The sequence below is a fragment of the Pseudorasbora parva genome, chromosome 24, assembly GCF_024679245.1.
Source record: "Pseudorasbora parva isolate DD20220531a chromosome 24, ASM2467924v1, whole genome shotgun sequence".
Lineage (NCBI taxonomy): Eukaryota > Metazoa > Chordata > Actinopteri > Cypriniformes > Gobionidae > Pseudorasbora > Pseudorasbora parva.
In genome coordinates this window covers 14,903,708-14,924,529 of record NC_090195.1, presented here as the reverse complement: position 1 = coordinate 14,924,529, position 20,822 = coordinate 14,903,708, and the positions used below count along the sequence as shown (strand labels likewise).

At 39.0% G+C, this 20,822-nt stretch overlaps 1 protein-coding gene across 1 annotated transcript; it reads right to left on the bottom strand.

Moving 5' to 3' along the window:
* Nucleotides 1-713: 713 nt before the first annotated feature.
* lnx2a (ligand of numb-protein X 2a) lies at nucleotides 714-20,414 on the bottom strand. Its single transcript, XM_067435017.1, has 11 exons — nucleotides 20,257-20,414; nucleotides 17,106-17,628; nucleotides 10,954-11,177; nucleotides 9,672-9,809; nucleotides 9,376-9,575; nucleotides 7,154-7,522; nucleotides 5,408-5,587; nucleotides 4,911-5,088; nucleotides 2,385-2,610; nucleotides 1,451-1,609; nucleotides 714-1,255 (listed from the first exon to the last, which is right to left on the bottom strand). Exons 2-11 carry the CDS (start codon nucleotides 17,507-17,509, stop codon nucleotides 1,120-1,122), a joined length of 2,214 nt encoding a protein of 737 aa, XP_067291118.1. The 5' UTR covers nucleotides 17,510-17,628; nucleotides 20,257-20,414; the 3' UTR covers nucleotides 714-1,119.
* Between the last annotated feature and the right edge of the window lie 408 nt (nucleotides 20,415-20,822).

Genomic DNA, 20,822 nt, shown 5'->3' with positions numbered 1-20,822 from the left:
CTGTGACTTGAACATTGTTGTTGGCAGTTTACAGAGCACTGCAGTGACTATGTATCTTTGTATGCCAACCTGTAAGTTAACAACCCAATAGGAATTTTTCTTTTTCTTTGATTGACTTCGATTCTTGCAGAAAATGAGCTGTCAAACCAGTTTCTTAGATCTTTTGTTCATAATAATCTTCACAAATGGACAACTTTTGGCTTTTGAAGACTAAATGCAGTCACCAGCAGTAAAAACCTAAATATACACAAGTTGTATTACTTTAATGTAAAAGCAAGACATCTAAAAGCTTTAAAGTGGATTTTTTTTTTTTCCCCTCTTCTCTTGAGCTTGTTAACCACGGACCTTTATTTTTGGTTGATTTTTAACCTAATGTATTTCAAGGTTTACTATGTGTACATTGCTTTATTTTTTTACTGCCAGATGGTAGTTATGGCATTTTACCAGCAGGAGCTAATGGGGACATGCTTAACCAGCCAAACCTTGCGCTCTTGCCCAAAGATGGTTGTGATTGCTAAAATTCTCCATGAGCCTTTCTATTGCTGCTAATCCTTTCAAAGATTTTCAAAAAAGCATTTTAGGAGGGCAAATATTTATGCTGCATTTTATCTCTAGAGCGCTTGGAACTTTTTAAAATTAGACTTTTGAGATTACGATAAAAAGGTTGGCTCAAATCTGAAAAGTGGGTATAGAAATCATTTTAACACATCAACTGAGGCTTAACTCCCATATCCTCACTAGGAAAGATTTATTAAACAGCTGTGCACATTCATCCATTCATACTTGCACACATACACTTTTGTTCGGTCTCTTTTACACAAACATTCACAAATGTAGATCACATTTAGAGATAACATGTATATAAAACCTCCGGTAGAGTGGACTGCTGATCGGCATGGTGAGGGGAGACCTTAAGGCTGCTCTCCAGAGGGCGGTGGCCTCATGGGCGTGGCAGGTTTTCTAAGGCCTTGTTTTTTCAGAATCAAGTAAAAGCATTCAATTATCCGAGACTCTGGCTTTGACAGTATGGTTGCCTCCGTGGCAGAGCGTAGAACACATTGGACCAATAGAACACAGATATGAGTGCTGTCTGAGGTGAGCCATGGTGCCCTGGTGGGGTTAGATCAGACTTCCTGGCCAGGACACGACGGTAAGCGCCACTCTGCTCCGCTGCTCCTTTAGCATGGGCACCAGGGCTGAATGACTCATTCCAGCGGTGGACAGACAGTTTACGGCCACTATCATGTCACCGCATCTGGATGGAAAACGAAGCAACGTGATCATGTCAATGCTATATCATTAAAATATCAGTGTCAAAGACATTCATCCATCCATCCACACACTGATGGCTTGTTTTTTCAAAATTTTAATCAAGCTAATATTGAAAGTGCTGTATCATCTAGCTGTGAAGCATTAATGATTAATTGTTTGTTTTGTTGTGCTTGCTCACTTTAGACGGCCATCGTAGTAAGCGGGTGTTCCAAGGACGATAGTCTTGATAAAGAACGCCTGGTTGCTGTGGTTCTCCTCATAACCTCCAACAATGCTGAAGCCCCAGCTGCCAGGGTGACTTCTGCGGAGGACAATCTCATGACTGCTATGCAGGTAGCTGTGACAAAGAACAATGTGGAAAGTACATGAGCATCATCAGGAAATAATCCCCCACCCCCATCTGTTTAATCGCTGACAAGTCAAAAATTGCATGTCAGGTTGCTTAGAATACTAGTGGACCACGGATTGAGAAACCCAGAAAAACAGATACATGTTAGGAGACAGAGAAATGGAGGATTTGGCACAATGAGAGGAAGGGAGAAGGAAACAGAAGGGGGTCAAAGCAAAGGCTATGGATGATAAAGGACAAAAGGGAGGGTAGATTGAAAAAGGAAAGAGTGAGATTGGAATGTACGACCCGAGGCTAAGCTAAAATGGGCTAGGAGCAAGTTATCTCCACATGTACGTTTCATCTGATAATCTGCAGCTGTTTATATCACGACACAGCCATAATCCTCATGGGTTAACACTGCATAAAGCTGCAGATCCAAAACACATCAACACTACAGACATTTTCTGTGTCCAAGTCATAAAAATAGCTGCCTTTTCTCATTTCAAAGCTGTTTCCACTCAGATTTGGATGGGGGGAAAAGTAGGTGAAACAAAATCTGGCATGAAGGTAGTCCTGGCCAGATTGCATTGACTATTTTAGGGTTATTTGGATCAGTGCTCAGCAAGGTGAGGATGCTATTTTTAAGTCTCCTAGTGGAGTTCATAGAGAGTCTGAAAAACCATTCTGACTCTTCCAAAAGTACATCCACTCTAATAGCACTGTTGTTTTATTTCATTCATCAAACAATCTTCCAAGTGAAGCTCTACAAAATTTTATTTACCTGGGAAGTCCAAGCCACATAACCCATGACGGTGACCAGCTTGCATCGCAGTCGTTTTCGTGCGGAGGGAGAAGCTCTTCGTCCAGGCTCGGTTCTTCAACTGTGCTGACTTCTAGTGCCTTTAGTTGGACAGAGCAGGACGCGGCGCTGGACTTCAGAGTGCCCACTGCCTCGCTGTGGCTCAGGTAGGTCAAATCCTGACCATTAATACTCAACAGTACATCCCCTGAACAATGAGAGACGATAAAGACACTTAGAGACACTCCAAACAGCCACACAGAGAGGACTGCAACACGGCTGAAGTCCCTTGGAGACAGATATTTTACTTCAGTGCTTCATCATCAGAGACACAAGTGGTAAACTGCATTTTCCTGTTTTCCTTTTTTTGGGGGGGCCTTTTTGTCTAGAGGATAGGAAGCATCACAGCTTGTTGTAATATGAATTTACGGTGTAAAACAGACATCACGACCAGAGTAGTCTGCTTATAGAATTAATAACTAATGAGTTGGTTCTTTTTAGGGAATTGACCACATAGTTAGTCAGTGTCTAAATTCACATACAAATTATTCGAATTACTATTCTTTTTAGTGAATCAAACACATATAACCAGTTCAGTTTGAATCCTGAATGCATGACACGGTTCTTTTAGTGATTTAAACACAGAGCACAAACAGTGTAGTCTTATTCTTGAACAAATTACTCTAATTACTTGGGGCTTTTTTAGTAAATCGAACACATACAGCACAGTAAGTGTAATGTGATTCCCGAATGAATGACTGAGTCACTTCTATTAGAGAATTATACACATCTTGCACAGCCAGTGTAGTGTGATTCCTGAATGAATGACTCTAATGAGTCACTTCTATTAGAGAATCAAACATATACAGCACAGCCAGGGTAGTGTGATTCCTGAACAAACGAGTCGGTTCTTTTTAGTGAATCAAACACATTCGACGCAACCAGTGTATTCTTATTCTGAATGAATTATTCTAATTTAAACACATATAACTCAACTAGTATAGTTAGTTTCCCAAATTAATAATTCTAATGAGTGAGGGGCGGCAGTTGCTCAATGGTCCATGGCTTCCACCGGAAGGTTGGTGGTTCAATCCCCGGTTCCACTAGCCTGACAAGCCAGACCCACATCCAGATGTTTGGTCTAGAAACTCAACCATTGACCGGGCTCAACCAGATGGGTGGGATAAAAGGTTGTCTTTCCAACTCCCTCTGCACACAACTGGATAGCGCTACAACCAACCAGAGCAACGTGAAGCGGAGCTAGTTGATAGATTAAACTTTCGCCGTATCCGGTCGGCAAAACTCTGAACACATCTTCCCTTTTTAAGAATGACTTCAATGACTTCACGTTGCTCTGGTTGGTTGTAGCGCTATCCAGTTGTGTGCACACTTCAAGTACATTAATGTTGTAAAAATAAATCCTGTGTATACAGGGATATGCGGCTGCAGAGGCAGGGGGCCTAATTTTTTAAATGGTGCATCTATCACTACGGAGTAATTGCAATACAACATATTACAACACTTATAGTTGGTACTGGTAAAATGTCTAAACGTACAGTTGGTACCCCCTTACATTTTTCACTCTTTGTTATATTGTCCCAACAGTGAAGAAACATCAATGTTAAAAACAGGATATCCTGGACGAAAACCTTCTCCAGAGTACTCAAGACATCAGACTGGGCCGAAGGCTGTTCTTGAATGGCCCAGCCAGAGCCCTGACTTAAACCAATTTTGACTAGTATATGTCTACATATACACGTATATTATACATATATTGTAAACAGACTGTGTGGTCACAATTATGAATATGGGACTACATATATAAACTTCTTGTATTTTATATGTAGGCTACAGTAAGCAGAATAATTGCAACAAAAAGAAAAAAAGTAGAGATAAGGTTAGAAAGCATGAAGCTCACAGTGTCAGAATGCTGTAGAATGTCTGTCAGTCAAGTCCGAAGCAAGACAGAACCTATAGCAACACGTTATGGGAACAAAGTCTCAGATAGTCTGACGGCAGATAAAAATAAACAGTAAATAAATGACTTTCCAGTGATTACTTACAAAAGTGCGCATCAAATATGCTAATCACGGAAGCTCGAACAAAGCTTTAAGCTCACTTATGGGTGCCACCACCCATAGATATAAAAACATAGATTCCAAATTCGGCTGCCCCAGACACGAACGCCCGCCATCTTGAAACATGTTGTCTGTGCGTCATCGCTCACAATAAGAATCAGCGGTGCCACAACATTGCGCAGCGTCTGGTGTGTGAAACTGCCAAGTGGGATAACCTTTCAGAGGTGCGAATGTGTTGGGTTGTGTTTTTATATGTATTAACTCAATATTAAAGGTTTTTAAACTGTGGTGTCGAATCACAATAAGCAATATGTATAAATAAAGTAAATAGGCATGTCATGTTGACAGCAGCTGCATGAACTTGCTCAAACTTGGGTCAGGATAAGCTAGATGCTAATTTAAGAAAGAAAGTTAGGTTTATGTAACTCACCACGTTTGATTCGTCCATCACGGGACAGGCAGCCGTGGGGCTGGACGCTCGTCACAAAGATCGGCAGCTCTCCGCTCTTACTGCCCCGTCCCCCTGCCACAGTCATTCCCAGAGACTCGTGAGGTTCCTTCTTCACAGTGATGTGTTTCTCCTTACAGGTCACACACTGGGAGAGGTCCTACAACACACGCTCATATTTACACAAGCAGCAAAAAAGAAGAAAAATTGGAAGCCCATTTCTTAATTGACACTGATCGGATCTCTGTAGAGGGCTGTTCATCATCCCAACGGGATCAGCTCTACTCCAACTTCATAATTGATCTCATGATAGATCCAACCAGGAGTAATTAAGGTTGGTGTCTGTACTCATGAAAAACTGGAGGCTACCCAGTTGCTTCGGAAATAGGGCTCCCTAATTACGTCTTCACAGAGCTAAAATAGATTCTGCAACACACACAGACTTGCTCTCGCTCTTGGCTGCAGGCATTTGTACTCACTCTCTGGGTGGAAGACCTGGCAAGGTGCAGACTTGGGACGGGGCTTGGGGTCGCAGTGCAGGGTAGCGGCGGGATGTGTTCATGGCTCCAAATGTCCCTGGTCAAGGTGGAGCCTGTGTGCACGGCCATAGTCTGCTTGCTGGACCGGCTAATCAGCAGATTGACTCTTTCTCCACTAGCCTAGAAGATGACAGTAGGCGTTCTGTATAAATACCTAATACTCTTACTCCAGGGGTGCCGTAATGGGGGAGGGGTCAGGGCGATTCCAAGGGCCTTGAACCGAGTTGGGGCCCAATGGGGATGATGATTTCAACCACCCAACGGAAACGCGATAGAAACCATGGCGGCACCCCCGTATTGAAAAGACAGTCTACTGTTTGGCAGTGCTATTCTTAATAACGCTTTAGCTACCCTTTCTCTGTGTGATCGGGGCAGCCAGATGGGAGAAAACAGCTCACGTAGACATAAAGATACTATCAATCACATTACCCTCTGAGCAGGGCAGCAGCGTCAGTGTCCTAATGTCCCAAACAGGCGCTGAGATTTGCACAGATGACAATAGCTGTTTTATTATGAGAACATTTATTCTAGATTTATACATTAAATCTAGAGGAAACTAGATTTATATCTTCTGAAAAAAAGTTTAATCTGTGCAAAAGTCACCGCCATGCTAGAGGGGTTTCAAGGATGATGCTATGTCGTTGCTAGGTCTTTACTTGCTGATCTTATCGGCCTGATATTGGATATTTAGTTGTGCATGGTTATATTTGCATTTAGATTACAGTGTTGTTCAAACTAAAACTAAACTAAATAAAAAACTAAATAAAATATAAATATTAGATGAAAAACTTCTTACATCTAACCAAGTACTACAATGACTAAAATGAAAACTTTTATTAAAAAAAAAATTATATGAAATTATAATAAATTAAAGCTATATATATATATATATATATATATATATATATATATATATATATTTTTTTTTTTTTTTTTTTTTTTTATATATGTGTGTGTGTGTGTGTGTGTGTGTGTGTGTGTGTGTGTGTGTGTGTATATACATATATATATATTAGTTGAATATATAAAATTAATCTAAATGTAAAAAATGTAGATATAAAAATAAAAGTTTATTTAAAATATGAGTAATTTTATAATAGTATAGAAATAATACTAAAAATAACATCTAATAAAAAAACTAATAATATAATAATAACATTACATGTAATATTTAGCAATTTTTATACTGTATAATGCTGATACCTAAATTCACTTTAGCATTTAAAATGACTGATTTTAGTTAATAGTGTTTTATTTGTAATTTATTTAGACAAAAATATTGAATATTGTAACACTTTACAATAAGGACTAATTTGTTAACATTAGTCAATGTATTACCTAACATGAACTAACCACGAGCAATTCATTTGTTACTTTATTTGTTAATGTTTGTTAATAAAAATTCAGTTGTTCATTGTCTGTTCGTGTTACTTCACAGTGCATTGACTAATGATAATACAACTTCTGATTTTAATAATGCATTAGTAAATGTTAGAAAAAGAACAATGACAAAGATTAATAAACGCAGCAGAAGTGCAGTTCATTATTTGTTAATGTGAACTAATATAGTTAACTAATGAAACCTTATTGTAAAGTGTCAATGTTTTTAATATAATTATCAAAGCAAAGGTCTACTAGCATCCTTATCTTGACCTGAACTGCCCCACACACATGCTTTCTCTCTACCTGTATAATCTGAGCTGCCTGCTCAGGCGTGCCGTGTCTCAGGTCATGCTCGTTGACGGCCAGAACTCTGTCATTGCTGCAAAGTCGTCCGTCTTTAGCGGCTAAACCTCCCTCCAGCAAGTCCAGGATAAACACACCCGCTTCATCTGTACGCCGCACCAGCTTGATCCCCAGCTGCTCTGATGATTCCCGCTTGTGCAAGGTGATGCGTACGCTGGCAGGGCTGCCCTTGGGTGTAGCAGTTGCCACAGGTGGCCTGGCAGAACAGCGGCGTTCTCTCAGGACCGTCAACTGCAGAGTGGCGCTGGGACGTGCCAGTGTGGAGCGAGCGAAGTTATGGGGCACGTTACTGATGTCTACGTTGTTCACCTGCACTCGAATAGGAAGTGTAGAGAAAGATTTAGTGGGTTTGACGTGATGAGCTCTATCATTCTGAGTCGGTAGCTGCTATGAGAGCTTTATGTGGCTTTTGATTAAATGCATTTTCATCTTTTAAATTGTGTTGATAATATAAAAAAATACGGAATTCAAACAATAAATATTGTGTAAAGACTTTAATCAAACCGATTGTGAATAAGATGCCTCCTGGCAATTTATTAACCTCACGGCCTCATCTTTCTTTTTTTTTTCCTTTTCATTATTACATTTTTACTTATTGATGTCTTAATTAAAGTACACTTCTGTTCAAAGGTATAAGGTTGATAAGATTTCTTTGAAGGAAATCTCTTATATTCTCACAAAGGCTGCATTTCTTTAAAGGAACACTCTAAACACTTTAAAGGAACACTTTTTTTGAAAATAGGCTCATTTTCCAAGTCCCTTAGAGTTAAACAGTTGAGTTTTACCGTTTTTGAATCCATTCAGCCAATCTTTATCTGGCGGTAGCACTTTTAGCATAGCTTAGCATACATAATTGAATCGGATTAGACCATTAGCATCACGCTCAAAAATGACCAAAGACTTCACTATATTTTCCTATTTAAAACTTGACTCTTCTGTAGTTACTTAGACCAACGGAAAATGAAAAGTTAAGGCCGATATAGCTAGGGACAATTTTCTGTGTAATATCACTGTGCTGCCTAACCCATGGTACGGCAGCAAAGTTCCCTGATTATTACGCAGGAATTAGAGATTAGTTCCTATCTATAATCAGTCTAAAAATCTAAACTTTTCATTTTCCGTTGGTCTTAGTACACGATGTAACTACAGAATAGTAAAGTTTTAAATTGGAAAAATATTATCTTTGAAAAAATGAAGTCTTTGGTCATTTTTGAGCACGATACTAATGGTCTAATCCGATTCAATTATGTATGCTAAGCTATGCTAAACGTGCTACCGCCAGATACAGAGATCGGCTGAATCGATTAAAAAAATTGTAAAACTCAACTGTTTAACTCTAAGGGACTTGGAAAATGAGCCTATTTTCAAAAAAAGTGGAGTGTTCCTTTAATTAAAAAATACAGTAAAATAGTAATATTCTGAAATATTTCTATTTTAATATATTTTGAAATGTAATTTATTTCTGAAAAAGCTTTCAGCTTTTGAGCTTCCAGAAATCTTTCTAAAATGCTGATTTGCTACTCAAGAAACATTATCAATATTAAAAATGGTTGTGCAGATTCATATTTTTGTGGAAACCGTGATACATTTTTTTCAAGATTCTGATGAATAGCTGTTCAAAAGAACACTAAATGTCTTTCAATTTTGATCAATTTAATGCACTATTGATAAATACAAGTATTAATTTTTATTTTTTTAAAACAAAAACAATAGTTTATGTTTGAATAAAATATCGGAAATTTATTTAGACTCTTTAGAGACCATTTTCTCAGTTTGACAGCCATCATTTAAATCATATATCTTGACAGTCCAACTAAAACATAAGTTATAATTACATTTATTAACAATTATAATTACAATTATAATACAACAATAATTAATGAGCAGAAAGTTACATTTTTCAGTCAATGCATAAAACTCAAAATGTATTTCTGGGTCAAAACCACTCAAAATGATGGAGCAAGTCACATATTTTGGCGAATGTCAGTTTGAAGAATGCTGTTCTATATCTGTGGCAGACTGCCTCTCTTCGTAGCCATTCTGCTGCCACTTTTAATTAGAGCTCTTTAGATATTGATTAAAGTATCGGGTCTGATCTGTAAATAGCAGTGAAAATGCCTTTTTTAAAATCAGACAGTTATTTTAGAACATAGCAGCAATACCTGAAGTATTTGGTCCCCAGCCAGCAGCCTTCCGTCTCGGGCTATAACACCGTCACGGTATACCTCCTGTATTACCACATTTATCAGGGGGGTCTCATTTCCACCAACAATACTTATGCCCAGCTCTGTGTAGGGGTTTGCACGATGAACCTCAATAGTTGTGATTTCTCCCTCAGGTAGAGACGGAAGTTTCACACAACCTGAAGAACAAGACTTATGGGACCCAAGCAAAGATTTCAAAGTAATCTCAAAGAAACAATGTGATTGGGTTCTAGGGTTGGATCAAATAGTCATACCTTCTTCGGCAGAAAGAGGCAAAGTTTCAACAAAGTCCCATCCGGAAGAGGCTGAACTACCAGTACGGAGAAGATGGATGCACGGGTTGCTGAGAGGACGCTTCACGCGTGGAGGAGCGCATTCCAGACCATGGACACCTTTGAATGAATGAAGGACAGCTAAATATTACAAAGACTTTAAAAAAAAACAAATGTCAGCTAAGCAACGTGCTAATGCAAATCTCTCCCAGAATGACCAGAAAAGAAACAAAACTGACAGAAACAGCTCTGTTGGAGAGCGGTGACTGGATCTAAAACCCTCATATCTCCATTACTGTACCCAAACCACACACAAAAATCTGCAACACGGTAGACAATGCATGCATTTGTGCAGTGAAGAATGGCTCTCTTGCACTCTATGACATGACAGATAACTAGTTCACACGGCACGTGTTTACGAGGTTGTTTATGTGGTTGTTGTCAGCCCTGAATATGTATGGGTGTGAGTACAGTTATAGAATGCGGTTGTCATTCTTGTAAATAACTGAACTGTGTGTGACCGTAACCGTATTAAATGGTTAGTTCACCCAAAAATTTAAATTCTGTCATTAATTACTCACCCTGATGTCGTTCCAAGCCCATAAGACCGTTGTTCATCTTTGGAACACAAATTAAAGGTGTCATGAACTGGCTATTTAAAAAAAAATTATACTGTTGTCGAAGGGCAACTAATGATGTTCGTGTGGTTTTTACATTCAAAAACATCATAACTAATAAGTAATAGGCTATTTTCTACAGTGGTTTTGAGGCTCTCTCCAAAACGCTGGGTTTTGATGGGCGTGGCGCACTGGAGACTTGGAAGTAAACGCTCACGTTTTAAATATGCAAGATTTGCATATTTAATGAATTTAAGCTCAATTCATCACCCCTTTAAGATATTTTTGATATAATCCAATGGACTATTTACTTTCTGGGCCTTTAAAGTGGTAATGGAATTGCTGTCAATGAGAGAGCTCTTGGATTTCTTCAAAAATATCTTAATTTGTGTTCCGAAGATGAATGAAGGTCTTACAGGTTTGGAACAACATGAGGGCGAGTAATTAATGACAGAATTTTCATTTTTGGGTGAACTCTTAAAGAACTCAAATATAGGACTGACAACCATATTCTGCTGAATTTTGAACCTGCGAGGCTTTTGAGTTTTTGTAATCTCTATTAAAATCAACTGTGTGTTTAGTCAAGTGAGTGACTAAGTTGCTGATAGCGTGTTTCAAATTCTGAAAGTTATACTTAGGGTACTAACTGTCTTCTTCCGTGCTTTCTTCAAAGGCGGGGTTGTCTACGCCAGGCTCTTCTGTCCATGTAGGAACGTTGTTGCATGCGTTGGATCCCGCAGGTGGTGATGGTGTACTGTCCTTTATGTCAGTCTGGGGGGATTTGGGGGTATTGGTCGCTGTGACCCTGTCTTCGCTTCCCTCCATCCGCGTCCGCTCCAGTTTTGTTCGCTGGCTTTGTGTCCCAGGACACCTAGACCCACACACATAGACGCAAACATATAAACACAATATCCTTTAACCTGAAATATTCAGGAGTCTAGGTACACAGAGGTCTGGTTGACATGAAGTGGAAGACAAGGACAAGAAAAAGGAAGCCGATTACACAAGAAATCTGCTACATCCTCAGGGCGGATGCTATTCCTGGAACCTTGTTGTATTCCCAAACAAGGTCTAGCACAGTGTTTTATTAGTATTATTTATATACTATTATAGTATTTATTTAATATTTTGAATTAGCTTTTATTTTTACATTTTTAACAACTCTGATCCATTAAAACTATGGGATCTTTCTTTGCCTTTGAGCTGGGAGGATTTCACAAACATAACTGTCATACAATTAAAGGGTCAATAATTAAATGTCGTTGGACACCCGTAAGACCTCCGTTTATCTTTGGAACACAAATGAAGATATTTGTGTTGAAATCCAATGGCTCAGACAGGCCTTTATTGACACCAATGTCATTTCCTCTCTTAAGACCCATAAAAGGCACTAAAGACGTTGTTACAAAGCCCATCTCACTACAGTGGCTCTACAATAATTTTATAAAGCGATGAGAATAGTTTTTTGTGCGCAAAAAAACTAAATAACGACTTATATAGTGGTGGGCCGATTTTTTAAAAAAAGTTTCAAACCGTTATGAATCAGCGAATACAAACTGCTGAAATCACGTGACACTGGCGATCCAAATCCTGAATTGATACACTGATTCATAACACCTTGAAACTTTGTTTTGAAATCTGTCCATCACTATATAAGTCGTAATTCCTCTTTTGTTTTGCGCAAAAAAACTATTCTCATCGCTTTATAAAATTATTGCAGAGACACTGTAGTGAGATCGTCTTTGTAACAACGTCTTTAGTGCCTTTTATGGGTCTTGAGAGAGGAAATGACATTGGTGTTAATGAAGGCCTGTCTGAGCCATTGGATTTCAGCAAAAACATCTTCATTTGTGCTCCAAAGATGAACGGAGGTCTTACGGGTGTCAAACGACATGAGGGTGAATAAGTAATGATGGAATTTTCATTTTTGGGTGAACTAACCCTTTAACAGCGCTAATTAATGACTCTACGCATCAGTGAGGACAAAGACCTGTAGGATAGCATTACACGCAGAGGTCTCGTAGTATAACAAGAAAGCACCAGATTGTCAACAAAGCTAAGAGAAGACGGCTAATGCTGGCAATAACTCTCATCCTTCTCTTAGGAAGGTGTTAGTGCCTTGTTAAGGTTAATCTCCTTGGGTGCTTTTCCATTGAGCTATAAATAAAACATTCTTGCAATAATGAATTGAAGTATAGGTGATCTGACAAAACTTTGAGAAGTTTCACCTTTCTACTTGTTTTTACAAAAACAGATGATTATAGCAAAGATTTTACCCCCAGACTTCTCCCAGACTGCCCATTTACCCCCCCCCCCCCCCACACACACACACACACACACTAACCTAGATGTTTGACTTTAGTTCACCCAAGGAGACAATTTAATCCTATCTTTTGCCCAAATATCAAATTCCCAAATTTATACCACTCTCTTAAACCACACAGTCCTGCCAAGTCTTAGTACAAAATACCATGCTGGACTCTCTAACTCACCATAGCTCTGGGTTGCCCTTGGCAGTCTCACAGAAGAAGTGGTTGAAAAGGTTTCTAGAGTTGAAGTTTCCCAGCATGGCTGAAGAGAATATGAAACTGCTGCTGTCCAGTGCACTACACAGCACTGACTAATCTCCCATCACATGACGAAGGGGAAAATAATCCCCAGCTAGGAAGTCAGATCAACCCCAGTAGGCTCCACTCACAAGAAAGTCACTGGAGCCTTTGTCTGTTAAGCATTGTAGTCTAACACTAACAGATACCAGAGTACGATATTAGTCCTGACTCAAAAGCCCCGTCAGACATGCGCTTGTGCTCAAATTTAACTGTTTATTAAAATGTGTTTGTATTTTCAGGTTTATTTGGGGAGTAAAAAAAAAAACTAGTACTGCTCATCTTAATAGTGTCATTTAATTTTTATTTATCTGAATTTGAGCTGGTGAAGTCTTAAGGTGCAGTTACACTTCCCTTTTACATTACTTTGACTTTCATACATGCACATTGGAATGTAGGAGATCGGAAACGCAAGCTCGTAGGAATTTTGCTGCATTCCCAAATTCAAGTTTGGTGAACTAGAACCTGCAAATTCATATTGCATGAAAATGTGTGACCAAGATTGATTCATAATAGCATGACCTTTTAGCTCAATTAAAAGAACACAAACTTTAAAGCTTTCCAGGGTTGCAGAAAAATTGATTCGATTGTACATTTTCAAAAAAATATATTTATGTGTTGAATTAGTTTCAATTGATTCAGGCTGGTATGACCACCTCTTGTGCATCAAACAAACAGACTCTCAAAATCAGATCTTCAATCTTATCTTATTCTCTGCAATTTCCTGAAGTCAGGGTGCATGTTTTTTAACCAGTCTGCCTGAAAACAAATTTGTGTTTGCAGGCTAGTATACAATGAATTCTTCTGAAGAAGACCAGAAGAACTTAACCTGAGCCTTAGTGTGACTTAAGGAGTTTTGTGGCTTAAAAACTGCACTGTAAAAAAAGTTGCTGCCTTAAATTAAAAGCACAAGCAACTTGGGTGCTTAAGTCATTGCTATTTAAATTACAAAAAAAGACTTAAAATCTTGTATAACTTATAAAAAAGGTTGAAAATTGCTTAACTTATTTTGGTGATTTAAAGCAATGTAAAAACAAATGATATCATAATTTATCCATCATATATTATTTGTAGTTCTAAACATTCCCAAATAAGTAAATATATCATCAAAAGAAAGAAAACTGCACATGTGAAGCAATTTCATAGTGTCTTTAAAATAAGTGTTGGTTTCTTTACATGCCAGTCAGATGACTTCATCTTTAACTGGATAGTCTTGGCTACAAAGGAAAAAAATATTTTATATTGGGATGTCTGCCTTTACGTGCACATGAACTTTGATGACATCCCATTCTTAAGCCATAGGGTATAATAAAGGGTCGGCCCACCCTTTGCAGCTATAAAAGCTTCAGCTCTTCTGGGAAGGCTTTCCACAAGGTTTGGGAGTGTGTTTATAGGAATTTTTGACCATTCTTCTAGAAGCGCATTTGTGAGGTCAGGCACAGATGTTGGACGAGAAGGCCTGGCTCGCAGTCTGCTCTAATTCATCCCAAAGGTGTTCTATCGGGTTGAGGTCAGGACTCTGTGCAGGCCAGCCAAACTCGCTCACCCATGTCTTTATGGACCTTGTTTTGTGCACTGGTGCGCAGTCATGTTGAAACAGGAAGGGGCCATCCCCAAGCTGTTCCCACAAAGTAAGGAGCAGGGACGTGCACAGGATTTTTGAGGGGCAGTTGCTCTGACCTAAAAAAGGGACCCCCCCAACCGAAACCACCCACCCCTCATGACCTGTCCAATTACATATTATTGTTATTGCCATTATCATTATTATTTCAATGCCCCCTAGTGGTATTTATGTTCTGCTCAGGAAAAATATTATAGGTGGGGCTATTTTTTTGCAGGGGGGTCTGGGGGTTTCTCCCCCAAGAATTTTTTTTATTTCGTAGATGTGATTTCCTGCATTTTGGTGCGTTTGAGGCCATTTCCCTTGCCTATACCAATAAAGAACTCAAACCAGTCAATATCAATAGTCTAATAAAAAAAGACAATATTAATTTAACTGCCATCAACAGTTTATGATCGTCCATTTGTTATACCTTTCCGACAACGTTAAGTCTCACCCGACAACGGCGACAATCTCCTTCTAGTGCCGCTCATGCAGGCTCAGCCAAGGCGGTTAGAAGGATTTTGGGGGCCCCAAGCAAAATGGACATGGCTAAATTTCTACAGATAAACGGGTAATGATTAAAAAATGTTTGTAAAACTTTAAGAAACCATTTTTAAAACATCTATAAACATTACATAGATAGACAGACCAAATATTCCTAACACTTTGTTAAGGGTTACTAGTTGGTTTGTAAACTGTCTATAAACATTATCTGGATGGTTATTAAGGAAGTTGCAACAGATGACTATAATACCTGTTAAATAGTTAATAAACAGTAACAGTAAAACATGTGGGTTGTCCTGATATTGTACTTCAAAATGCAACAGTGTAAAAATTGCCACACCGAATAAAGTAACTGTTCAAGATCCACTGGTAACTTATAAAAATAATATCATATTTGCATAAACTGTTACTACCAAATATCCCGACACTGGCACATTAAAATAAGCTATGAAAAAAATCATGTTCCTCTGCCTCTTTCTGGTTAAATAATGTTTATAATAATAGTTAATGCTATATTAACTATTCCAGGTTATTTATGCATAGCATAAAAATAGTTAGTATAGCATGCGCATGCTATGCCACTTTCATCAAAACCTATTACAAAGCTATAGCAATTTTATGTCATTAAATACGATAAACAGTTATTCTGGAACATATCTGCTTCTTCCTTATCCCGTTAAAAAAAACATATTACAGTAAGTAACCATATTCCATCCGTTCGGAAAAAAAAAAAGTTGCACTAACTGTTCAATACAAGCAGCATTTGCCAGGCAGGTAACGTTAGCTAACATAAACATATTTTTGCTAGCCTACCTGCTGCAAAATTACACAATTTTTGTACAAATAAAGCTATTTTATATAGTGTAATTTATCACTTACCACTATCTTGTTTTTTCTCTTTTTTCTTTTCTGGCTTCCTAAAGCATAATTCCGCTTCATGATCGCCGAGGAGGTTTTGTATTTGCCGGCAGCAGAGATTGCGTGGTTGGGTGGCTGTTGTCAGTGACGACTGAGAGGGCCCCCTTGAGGGGGATTCCGATAACAGTGTCAATGCACTTTACTGCATTGACTATCAAAGGGGCGCTCAAGCAGTTTGTCGTTGCATTTTATTCTTAACCTGTCGCTGTCTTGAGGCCCCAGGCCAGCTCGGTGCCCCAAGCAATTGCTTGACTTTCACTTTCGGACGGGTACCCGAATATGGAAGTGAACGAGTTTCTACAAGATACAATTTTTTTTGTATTCTGCATCCATTGTACGATTTTTTTATTAATTTTTTTTCCACCTCGGAAGGGCAACGTGAGTCGAGAAGGGCATATGGGCAGTTGCCCGGGCAACCTGAGCAACCCCCCTGTGCACGTCCCTGGTAAGGAGCATGAAATTGTCCAGAATGTCTTAGTATACTGAAGCATTAAGAGTTTCTTTCACTGGAACTAAAGGGCTAAGCCCAACCCCTGGGGGAAAAAAAAAAAACCCACACCATAATCCCCCCTCCACCCAACTTTACACTTGGAATAATGCAGTCAGGCAAGTACTATGCTCCTGGCAACCGGCAAACCAGTTCTTGAGCTAATCTGAAGGCCACATGAAATTTGGAGGTCTGTAACTATTGACTCTGCTGAAAGTTGCTAACTTCTGCGCACTGTGCACTTTAGCATGCGCTGACCCCGCTTTGTGACTGAGTTGCTGTTTTTCCCAATTGCTTCCACTTTGTTATAATACCACTAACAATTGACCCGTAAAATATTTAGTAGTGAGGAAATTTCATGAATGGAGTTATTGCACAGGTGGCAACCTATCATGGTACCACACTTGAATTCACTCCTGAGTTCCTGAGAGCAACCCATTCTTTCACAAATGTTTGTAGAATGATTTCATGCACTTGATTTTATACACCTGGGGCCATGGAAGTGATTGAAACACTTGACAAAGTAACTGCAGATAAAAAAGATTTATATCCAAAACAGTAAATATGGACACTTTTTGTGCCCTAGTACTTATTAAATGGCCCTGATTTCAACAGGTTTTGCGTATGAGATGAAATATTTGAATATCAATTTTTGTGCGTAAGCAAGTGTGAGTATCTTACCTGTGTTTGAGATGTGCCTCCAGGTCACAGCGTGGCATGCTGAGAGAACAGGAGGGCGTAAGCGGGCAGGTGACCGACAACTTATCTAGCAGCTTGTGCACCAGAATGCTGGAGCGCCGGCAGACCTGGAGTTGCAGATGCGCACGGTCCAGCGGACAAAAGTCCCGTTCCTGCAGGAAGCTGCGCAGGCAGCGGGCACAGAAGGTGTGGCCACATGGTGTATCCAGGGGCTGAACTAACGGCTGAAGGCAGATGTGGCACACCAAATCATCGTCCACTTCCAAACGATAGTTATAAAGGTGGTTCTCCCAGGCGCGGTGAATCTGTCCACATTCAGCGCAAAGGGCTTCCAAAAGAGCTTCGCTCACCATACCCGGGTCCACTCCTTCTCCCAGACTGCCCATTGCGCTCAGCTTCGGCTATATACACACTCAGGTTATGGGGGCGTCCGTCCCATGGGCGTCAGAGGCTGTGTGACTCCGGCAGGGGACGGCCACCCCCTGGTAGACGGTGTGACATCACTCTGAAGGGACGCAGAGAAAAAGTGAGGTAACTGTGTAAATGAGAGAAAGTGTTTGTGTGTGTGCCATGTGTTGTGAGGATGAGATTATGTTGCAGAGCAGTGTGGGTTTACTCCTGCACATTAATCTGACAGTGTAATCTCTTGCTCTCTCGCCCGGAGCAATCTTTCAATCCCGCAGAGAGAGAATTATCTAGGATTGCAGCAGGGAGTACAGAGTCAAGAGGTTTTGGTGTGAAAGTGAGAAGAGGATGGACAAAAGAAGACGACAAAAAAGATACTGTATAAACATTTGTTCATTGGGTAGAGGGGTGGATGCAACTTAATTTAATATACGTAATGCAAGTTATTAAATAAAAATATTAATCAAAATTTACTAGATTAAAATCCTTCCTCTGTAGGACCTGTTTCTAATTTGGATACGTTTCAAATTTAAAAGAAAGGTTCACATTCTGTCTTTATTTACTCACCATTATGTCGTTCCAAACCTGTTTGCCTTTCTTTCTTCTGAAAAGTAACTTTTCAATACTTTTTCATATTATCAATACGAGTCATTATTCACAGAAAATCGAAGAAATAAAGTCATACAGATGTGGAAAAAAAACTAAAAAAAACATGAGGGTGAATAAATATGACATCATTTTTTTCTTTCTGTGAACTAAACCTGGGCTCCAGGGAAAAGCAGTAAAAATAAATATATGAAACTAAACAATAAATAAATAAAAATTGATTAAATAAATAATAGCTCTAACAGAACAGTACAGTACTATAGGGAGTAGGAAAAAATAATAAAACTAAATATTTTTCATATATTGTACACGTTTATATATTTTTTGCACTTTTTTTTATATACAAAAAACCTAATATTTACAAACATTACATTTTTTTATGTTTTTGAAATAAATCTCTTAAGCTCACCAAGGCTGCATTTATTTAATCAAAAATGCAGTAAAAACAGTAATATTGTGAAATATTATTACAATGTAAAATATATACTTTTAAATCATTTATTCCTGTGATGGCAGAGCTGAATGTCAGCATCATTACTCCAGTCTTCAGTGTCACACAGCAGCAAAAACAGTTTTCAACATTGGTAATAATACGAAGAAATGTTTCTTGAGTAGAAATTTAGTATAGAATGATTTCGGAGGGACTAGAGTAATAATGCTGAAAATACAGCTTTTACATCACAAGAATACTTTACATTTTAAAATATATTCAAATAGAAAACAGTTTTTTTAATTTGTAATAATATTTTGTTCTGTTTTTACTGTATTTTTATAAATAAATGCAGCCTTAGTGACCATAAGAGATGTCATTCAAAAACATGAAAAAATTGTAATGTTTCCAAACTTTTGACAGGTATTGTACATGAGTGGGGAAATTGGGGTCCGCGGCATCTAACAGACTGAAACCCCCCGAACTACACCTTTTATAATTTTGGGCCCTCCGACAGCAGAGGGCAATCTATTGGGCCAACAATAACTACAACCTTCGCCTGTATTCACAGCATCCGACAGCTGTGCATCCATGACCAGCCCCACGCTTGGTCTGTCAACGGCATCTCTGTGACTACCTGCCTCTGTTTTTATGTTGCAGCTGGACATGAATAAATCATGAGGACACAAGGCTCCTCTGTTCCCACTACAAAGCCCTGTCAACGTCTCATCAGACACACACATACCCATGCTTGCTCGTCCAGAAAACTGTAATGTTTTAACATGGATAGTCTGATCTAAATGAAGCAGCTTCTACTTAAACCTCATCCCTTGATAGCATGATGTGGGACTTCATTACATAAGGCTGAATGGCCTTTGGGCAGCTGCCATTAGTGTTCTTATTCTATGTTGATTCTCTGATGACTTTTAATCACAAGGGAGTGTTTAGATATTGACCGCAAGGGCTGTTCAAGGCCACTCACTTGTTGTATCCTTGTATCTTTAGCTGCTTGTCACAGTTGTCTGGGTTCTCACTTGCAAAATGGCACATTCATGCTTGTCTGGCGGATGAAGAATTAAATGTTTGTTCAGCTGAACTGACATAAAACAATAGAATTAATGCCTGATCTTTAAACATCTACCAAGGAAGCAAGCAATATCTGACATTTTCAATGTATGATATGTACTCTCTAAAGTATTTATTTTTTCAGCAAACGGCTTTCAATAGCAATGACATGTTTCCATTCTGCAGTCCAGTTCTATTCACAAACCACCATTTTTGACAACCATCACACGTTGGTTTTCCAAAACAATACATTGACCTTAATTTTCAAAAAGGTTGTACATTTACAAACAGGTAGGCAACAAAAATAAATGAATGGGGGGGGGGGGGGGGGGGTAACGGCGCTTTCTGTGATGAATTAAAACGTCTGTGGATGCCACCTGCATGAATTGTCTCGTTAATAAGGCGTATCCAATCTAGATCTATGACACATACAAATATCGATAACTCATTATTTATGGTACAGAGCGATCTAGCTGTAAATTTTTCGTTTACTCTCTCTCTCTCTCTCTCTCTCTCTCTCTCTCTCTCTGTCTGTGCCATCGCCTGTACAATGGACGACAATGGCATCTAACAAAATACGTGCAGTAATAAAAGCGAGTGATAATATGAGTATATGAATAACATTACCTATTTGCGTTCCTCTTGGATGGTGTGAACTCTGGCCCCGAAAGGGGAGAATCATGGAGCTCAATCACATCCACCGCAGCTTGCCCGAACCGCATCCGCACGTCAAAACACCCCCGTATCTGTCTTGTAGCGATGTCCGATTCGTGAACAAATGATTCATTTGAGTCGGCTCTTTTGAATGAATAAGTTGAACCGGTTCATAAAACTGATCTGAACCATAGGTCTGAACACGTACTGGACTGAATCTATCCGAGCGCCTCTCGAGTCAACAACTGTCCGACTCATTGAACCGAGAACCGCTTCTCTGATTGTAAAAGCATTTGGAGTGAACTGAGAAATTTAAAAACATCATTTCGTTTATAGCAGAATAGTGAAACGGTTACAAACAAAATGCTCTGGAAATGTTTTATTTAAATAAATAAAAACTATACCAACTGCAAACGCAAACTTATTAAACGTAATAATAGCTATATGTGCCTAGATATGACTTCACTAGAACGTTTTAAGCGTGTAATGTGCCAGAGGAGGACCACGTAATGACGGAAAGAATCACTGAGCCATTTTGA

Excerpts from the sequence above, each read along its gene's own strand:
- lnx2a (XM_067435017.1), bottom strand. The coding sequence starts at position 17,509 with ATGGGCAGTCTGGGAGAAGGAGTGGACCCGGGTATGGTGAGCGAAGCT. Across the intron at positions 9,810-10,953 it reads AGAAAGCACGGAAGAAGACA|GTGTCCATGGTCTGGAATGC; the intron begins GTTAGTACCCTA and ends ATTCATTCAAAG. Across the intron at positions 9,576-9,671 it reads GCCTCTTTCTGCCGAAGAAG|GTTGTGTGAAACTTCCGTCT; the intron begins GTATGACTATTT and ends CTTGTTCTTCAG.